Genomic DNA, 8,053 nt, shown 5'->3' on the forward strand with positions numbered 1-8,053 from the left:
ATTGGCTCCTACATATTCTATGAAGATCTTTATCGGTCAAACCGCATAACAACATACGTCATTCCCTTTGTCATCGGTATGTTACTTGCCCGAGATTCGATCGTCGGTATCATCATACCTAGTTCAATTTCGTTACCAGAAATCTCTTTACTCGTTCCGTAATGCATCATCCCGCAACTAACTCATTAGTCGCATTGCTTGCAAGGCTTATAGTGATGTGCATTACCGAGAGGGCCCAGAGATACCTCTCCGATACAATGAGTGACAAATCTTAATCTCGATCTATGCCAACTCAACAAACACCTTTGGAGACACCTGTAGAGCATCTTTATAATCACCCAGTTACGTTGTGACGTTTGATAGCACACAAGGTGTTCCTCCGGTATTCGGGAGTTGCATAATCTCATAGTCAGAGGAATATGTATAAGCCATGAAGAAAGCAATAGCAATAAAACTAAATGATCATAATGCTAAGCTAACGGATGGGTCTTGTCCATCACATCATTCTCTAATGATGTGATCTCGTTCATCAAATGACAACACATGTCTATGGTTAGGAAACTTAACCATCTTGATTAAGGAGCTAGTCAAGTAGAGGCATACTAGGGACACTCTGTTTTGTCTATGTATTCACACATGTATTAACTTTCCGGTTAATACAATTCTAGCATGAATAATAAACATTTATCATGATATAAGGAAATATAAATAACAACTTTATTATTGCCTCTAGGGCATATTTTCTTCACCGTGCACATGGGATCTAGGGTTTTCTGCTCGGCTAACTCCGTGCGCATGAGGTCCTTTAGCCCATGCACACGGGGCCATCATGTTGGGAACGTACACTTTGGGGGGTTGTGGTATAAAACCACCGTCTTCCACCCCCAACCAAAAAAAATCTAATGTCTTGAGCTGCTCCACCCTTCCAAACCCCCCAATGGCTCCTCTCAATCCCTTGGCTCAAACTCCACCATATTTTGAGGAAAGAAGAAGACTCTTCTATGTTTCACAAAATCAATTCGTGATCCCCGCTCGATTTCATCACCAACACTTGTTACTCTTGGAGTTTGGAGCTCCTAGGCAGTAGGAGTAAAGGCCCGAAAGCTTCCTTGGTTGTGGTGTGCTCGAGGAAGTTTGTAGAGGTTCGGTGGTCACCTTCCAGACTAACCCCGAGTAATTTGAGACTCGCCCGTTGGGGGTGACTCATAGAGAGAATAAAGTGAGCCACTTGGTGGCATTCCGGAGCTTTGGCTTCAGCACTTCTGCACTCCCCCAAGTTCCCGGATACATTTGCGTCCTCGCTCACTTGTGGTTTATCTGTTCATGTCCCTTTACTTGCTTTTTGGCTTGCTAATTAGCTTGTTGTCCCTTTACTTGCTTTTTTTTGCTTGTTGGCTTGGTGATTAGCTTGTTGCTTAGCTTACCATTGTATTTCCTCCGTCTCAAAATAAGTGTCTCGACTTTGTATTAACTTTAGTACAAAGTTGTACTAAGTTAAGACACTTATTTTAGGACAGAAGAAGTATTAGTTTGCTTGCCATATAGATTGTTCCCACCGTAGATTGCATACCTAAAAACTTGCTTTATCCGCTTTGCCCTTAAAATTTACTCCCTCTGTAATCTAAACACTCTTATATTAGTTTACGAGGGGGTAGAAATTAAACTAAACAAGACTCTGCGCTTTTGAACCATGAAACCAATACCCAAAATACGACATACACGTTTAGTAATCTAAACACTCTTATATTAGTTTACGGAGGGAGTAGAAATTAAACTAAACAAGACTGCGCTTTTGAACCATGAAACCAATACCCAAAATACGACATACACAAAGTATACATGATGTCTAAGCAAACCAACTTACCAAACAAAAATGTCATGACAACCGATGATCAACCAACTTAAAAAGGAGTCATGACAAACGATGATCAAAACGGGACCCCACGTTTTTGAACGACAAAAGGCTTGGTTTCCACTTGGGTTAGTGGATAGGACATACTGCTTTTAGCTACTCGGGGAAGGAAGAAAAGGGAGGGGAATTCATCCCATCATCTCTTGTTTCCTACTGTGTAGACACTTATAGATTCGGTTACATGTCAATGCTGGCACAAGAATATTTTAGGACTGCACTGGAAGCAAGGCAGTAGTACATAAATTGCTGTAAACAAACGCAAGTGATCCGGGTATGAGTTTCGCTTGCTCGAAGAGCAAAACAGCACAGGCATCTTTGTTTCTTTCTTTAATGGAGGATTTGAACGTACAAATAGCCGCAAATGCAAGAAATGTCTCCTTCGACACGGTGTTCTTCTGTCAAAACAAAAAGAGGGAGAGCAATGGTACAAGTTAAGCACCTTGACCGCTCAAGGCTCACCTCCTTTCACATCACAACCTCGATTTCAGGACAGAGATGTCATCAGCGTCTCCTCCTTTCAAGCCAACCGATGCCATGAGATCCTCAGTAGACAGGGTCAGCCTCCGCCTTCTTTGCTCCCCCCTGACACGGATGTTGGCGCGAAAGGATCATATATCGGATTTGGGCCGCCTTGCCTGTTTGCATTCGGAAATGGATTCTGCTGCGGTGGCAAGAAATGAAACGGCATTCTGTTTGGATTTGCTGGAGGGAATGGTCGAAACCCATTAGGTGATTCATGAGCAGGTGGATTCCCAGGGAAGGTTCCATGGAAGTGTGGAAGTGGAACATGCATCCGAGCCGGACCCATATGACTTCCATCCGGAGGCCTTTGGAAACCTTGAACTGGGGAGATGGGGCTATGATTAGCAGGACGGAACGGCGGTGCTTGGGGTAAACCAAACGGAGAGTTAGCTTGAGCTCCCATTTGGCCCGCTGAAGCTGGATGGTCTGCTGAAGGTGGCGCGTGAGGCCTAAAGGTAAAATCACCTGTGGCTGGACGTGGAGGTCTGAAAGCAGCTATAGATGTCTGATTGTAGCCTGTGTTTGCTGAACTTGAGAAAGACAACCCGTGCATACCAGCAGGCGGGCGCGATGAAGGCGCCACTTGTGCATTGCCAGGTGTTGGTCCAGCTTGAGGGAAAGGTGAAAGTGTGCCTCTCATTTGAGGAGGTGTTGACATGGGAGGACGCATTTGCATCGATGGCGGGTAAGTTTGCTGTGGTGGCGCCCCAACAGGAGATGATAGTACTTGTACCGATGTAGGACCATGAGATGAAACTGAAGGAAAACACTGGGGGCCACCAGGAGGCCTGGAATGTAATGTTGCTGAAGGAGTGAAGTTTGCTCTTGGCGGATTCTGAGTTCCATAGCTGGTGGACATATTTGACTGAGAAGGCGCAGATGGAACTGGCGAGACAGAAATAGGAGGTCTCATTGGCATAAAACTTGGTGCACCTTGTGAAGGTCTCTGGGATTGTGCCATAGCAGGGGAGAAAGTTGGCCATCCTCCAGACGCATGGGGTGTTTGAAGGGGTCTAACAGGCAGTGGCGCTGCGGAAGATGTCAATGGTTGTGGGTTGTAAGCATTTCCAGGTGGTTGGCCAAAAGGTGGTCCAATGGAGGGGTTGGCTTGGAACTGCTGTGAAGGTTGTTGATTGTTCGGCATTGATGGCTGAAATCCAGGAAAATGTGGTGCGTTTCTTGGCATAAAACTCATGTGAGGAGATTGTCCTGTATATGGTGGCATGCTGAAAGAACCAGCAGGAGGTTGCAGCTGCAAAGAATTGTTGGGTAATGGGCTCAGTGTAGGCCCTGAGGAAGGAATTGATGGAGCACTGGTTTGCGAAATGGAAAGCCAATGAGCATTATGTGATTGGTACTGAAATAAGCCAGGCTGAGAAGTGGTGCTCTGCCCCTGTTGCATATCAGCTGGGTTTACACCACTAGAGGTAACTGCCGAAGAAACAATAGCTGTTTCTGGAGTATCTGTTGAATTTACCTGACAATGTTAAAATGATTTGGTGGTCAATTGACAGCATATTAGAACTACAAATATAAGACCAAGCTTCTGAACTTACTGAGACAGGAGTAAGAAGCATCTCAATCAACGCAACTGCAGCATCAACCTTGTCATAAGAGTCAGCTGACACATGTATGTATATGTCCTCATAAGCAGCTTGCGCTTCATGTATATCTGGCTGGCGAACCTCAGCCTGAGCATGAATAATAAATTTAGGTGTTCAGTTGATGTAGTTGTGCTGAAATCGCTATCAGGATTACTTGCTAATAAAAGAGTAAATAATCAAGAAAAAGATGTGCTTAGCACTTGAGCATCATAGTTATCACAGTCCCTAAAAGTAAAGCTTAAACAGAAAGTATGTCTAAAGATCTGCTGTGGAAATGATCCTAACTAACATTTTCGATTAGGCGATACAACAAAGATCAAGAACAAAAGATTAACAAAGGCCCAGCATTTTTGTTTTGTTTCAACTCAATACAGTTTACTAAATCTACGCTCAAGGGATTGCATGTCCAACTGAATACTTTGCATTAAAGATGTATACGAAACAGCACCAAATACAAAGCTATACCAGAGCACAAACAACACATTTAAGAAGTTTGAAACAAGTCATAATAGTTTGTCCATCAATGTACAGTACGAGGGTATGACATACTGCTCTCACTTACATGGAGAACAGAAATGTTATTATAAGTTAAAGGAATCAAGAAAACAAGTTAACCTTTTCACCACTGCCTTTCTTAGTCCCGTAAACTCGTATTTTAGCTCCAGTTTCCTGGCATATGATAAATGATGTGACGGTACATTCTAAGAAACAAACATATTCTCGTGAATGTTTCGACCAATTAAAATGAAGATTTCCAAGAATGACTCATTAATACCTCCTGTAGTCGCTTCTGGGTATTTCTCTCAGGTCCTATAAGAATTCCAATGATGTTTTGTCCTGGATGTGCTTCTGTCTACAATAGCCAACAGCACAAGGTAAATGCAACACATTTATATAGAGAGAAAGCAAACCCAAATTTGTTATCTACCCAGATTTAGAATTTATTTTAAAAGGTATTTGTTAATCGTGATACATTATACTAGCAGATGGCACTAAAAAGCTGACATGAGAACCTTCAGATATGAATAGAAGATGGACACCGCTACAAACAAGTGAAACAACTACTGGTACAAATGCAAACACAAACTGATCGATAAGCATTAAACAACAGTGCATTTACATACAGGCAGAGGGATTTTTGTCTCCTTAAGTAATGGCTTGTAATCATCAGGAGCCTTGTATGCTGGATTTAGTTGGAGTATTTCTCCTACAATGAATACACAGTCAAGTTAATAACACACTTCTTTAAGACATAATACAACAAAGCATGACTAACAGTCTACTACAGAGGCATTCAGTCCCTGCATAGTTAATATGCTTAAGCAATATTGAACATGGTATGCCCCCTTGAGGAAGCAACCTTCCATCAGAGACAGGATGCACTGCCACAGCAGTAGTTCTTTATTCAGAAAAATATGACGTGAAAGACACAGAGTAAGAGAACAACTTCTCCCACCAATAATTTCTCGTTTTTCAAGCTCCAAGAGTTTAATCTTCCCCTGCCGCAAAACAAAAATGAAAGAAGTTACCAAACGAGAGCATATAATTGTTTCGACATAACCATAAGCACCAACCAACATGCCTCCAAAAGCATATCAAATGAGAGCATAATTTGATTGTACAACTCATTTCCTCTATAAAGCATGCACCTGGGGTTACCAGTTACGAAAACACATACTAAACTAGATCCAAACGTTGTGAACAACAGAAAGGGGGCGACAGCACGGTGGTCACTCAATGAATACCTCATTCTCTTTTGGATTGTCAGCACCATCAGAACTTGAACCCTTCACCGTAATCAATGAGCCTTCGTTTCCTCCTATCACTAGAGCTCCAGATGTCAGCTCCTTTGTAATCTGCTCCACTCTAGTCTGCTCATGCACTATAGTGAATTAATGACACCTGGCAATTGAAGCTTCCTACATGAAAGAATCACAAGAAAATGCTCTTTTCTGTCTGACCAGAGGAAGAGGAACTACCGTAATCATACTTGGGCCTTGCTTGGACGGAAATGTGGAATTACAGGCAACTCAATAAGATGTTTTACAAGACTTTCTAGTCATACAAAATGACACAAGGTGTCAAGCTGGTTCTATGGTTGCTAAAGTAACTAAATAAACGTCGTTGAACATATCTAAATGCAATCACATACTGGTTCGCAGGCTATGAAGAGAAACAGGTGTTTTAAGAATACATGATTGCAAGGGGTAGATCCTTATGACTGAATGCGATCTGGAACTATTGACAACACGTCTTAGCATGCCCAAGAAGAAGAATGCACAATGCAGGGTTCTACTGTTAATGATTGAATGTAGAGATGCAACTATGAGCATGACAGCTGCCTGAGTTTGCTAAAGATACACAGAAACATAGTTGCACAAACTCTTGCATGCTTAACAGTAAAGAAGTGTTCCAGTTATCTGCATTGCAATATCAGAGGATTATACTGATGCAAGTCCTGTTTCCCATAGTTAAAAACTCAATGCTATCCTTTCTGCGTTGCTAATAGTACAGATATAATTTAGCAAATGGCATACAAACAAAAAGGTACTCTGAGATAGAATGTGCTATAAGTCCAACTACATGGACGGAGAGCACTAGATAATACTTGAGCTCAAAACGGTTACTCTACCTGGTAAGCAAGAGCTTTGGCTTTCCTGACGGCAGGATCGGAGGTAAGATCAGGCCCCCACTTTGTGTTTCTTTTGAGAGGTTTAGGGTTCTCTTCCTTGGGGACAGTTGGTGCTTCAACCTTGCGGATAATCATTGAGCCTGGTATCTTGTTTTTTGGTATGACGAATCCAGCTTTTGCCCCGAACATTGACAGCTTGGGAGGCAAAGATGGTGACATGGTAGGCTTTGGTTGTCGGGCAGGAGAAGATTGTTCAAGTTTCGCGGCCATCTGGAATCGATCAATAAAGGAGAATTGAATCCTTGAGGCTGAACCTATTAAGACCGAAAGCGGGAAGCAGGGAAGTCGAGAGAGACGCAACAGCCGGAATGACTCACCGTTTCTCCCTGCGCCGAGCCGGGGCGCCGCCGTCGGTGGCCGAGCAGAACCTAGGTATGCGGCGAGGGACCTCGGCGGAGGTTGGGGACGGCGCGGAGGCAAGGGAAGCGCCGCGGAGGGCGGGAGCGCTACGGTGGGCGGAACGGGGCGCAGGGTGGACGGAGAGGGACGCGACGACGGCCGGCCGCCGGTGCGGCGCGTGAACTGGGCGCAGCTCGCCTGCTCGGGTACGGTCGGCAGGTTGGGCGAGTTCTGTTTTCTCCCCTGAAGTGCTTCAATACGATGAAATGCCACAGGGTCAGAGCATCTCCAGCTGCAGCCCTAACAAGCCCTTTCCATGCGTTTTTACTTCAATCCAATCACGTCTCAGAAACCCGTTTTTCGCGGTCTTGGACCCAAATCAGCGCCGGCGGCCCCAAGCCAAACCCGACGCGTTGGGGCGCTCGGGGGCGCCGGGGCGAGGGCTTTTGGCGCGAAAACTCGACGGGCCCGCTGAATCAGCGACACGCGCCTCGTCCTCTCCAAAACGCCTCGGTTTTCCGCGGGGAATCAATGGCAAGGCTGACCGGCATCAATGGCAAGGCTGCCGCCGGTCAGCCTTGCCATTGATTCCTCATCACGGACGACGCATCACGGGCGGGCAGGCACGGCGACGCCTCCCCTTCTGCGCGTTCACACGCCCTGAGGCTATATAAACAGAGGTTTCCCTTACCGCTGGTCACACCAGTCGCCGTCCCTCCCTTCCGTCGCCGAGCCCACACCAGCCGTCGTCCCTCCCTTCCGCCGCCGAGCTCTGCCGCTCTCCCCTTCCCTTTCTCTCTCCATGGCCGAACGCTTCCCCGGCGACGCCGCGGCGGCCAAAACTTCGGTCGCCGCACGCTCCAAGAATGCGAGTCGTGGCTTCTCTTCGAGGCGAACATCCCGGCGCCGCCGGACATGCGCGCCGGGCCAACGGTGTAACGCCACGAGACTGATGTGTCAGGTGTCTTTCAGTTATTTGCTTGA

General features: G+C 45.5%; 1 protein-coding gene across 1 annotated transcript; it reads right to left on the minus strand.

Annotated features, from left to right (window-relative positions):
• Window positions 1-2,130: 2,130 nt before the first annotated feature.
• On the minus strand, window positions 2,131-7,322 carry LOC119328733 (leucine-rich repeat extensin-like protein 5). The gene is made up of 9 exons (XM_037601708.1): window positions 7,048-7,322; window positions 6,671-6,940; window positions 5,784-5,909; window positions 5,495-5,537; window positions 5,163-5,245; window positions 4,814-4,891; window positions 4,654-4,707; window positions 3,991-4,125; window positions 2,131-3,911 (listed from the first exon to the last, which is right to left on the minus strand). Exons 2-9 carry the CDS (start codon window positions 6,938-6,940, stop codon window positions 2,469-2,471), a joined length of 2,232 nt encoding a protein of 743 aa, XP_037457605.1. The 5' UTR covers window positions 7,048-7,322; the 3' UTR covers window positions 2,131-2,468.
• Window positions 7,323-8,053: the final 731 nt, after the last annotated feature.

Source organism: Triticum dicoccoides, chromosome 7A (genome assembly GCF_002162155.2).
Source record: "Triticum dicoccoides isolate Atlit2015 ecotype Zavitan chromosome 7A, WEW_v2.0, whole genome shotgun sequence".
Taxonomy (NCBI): domain Eukaryota; kingdom Viridiplantae; phylum Streptophyta; class Magnoliopsida; order Poales; family Poaceae; genus Triticum; species Triticum dicoccoides.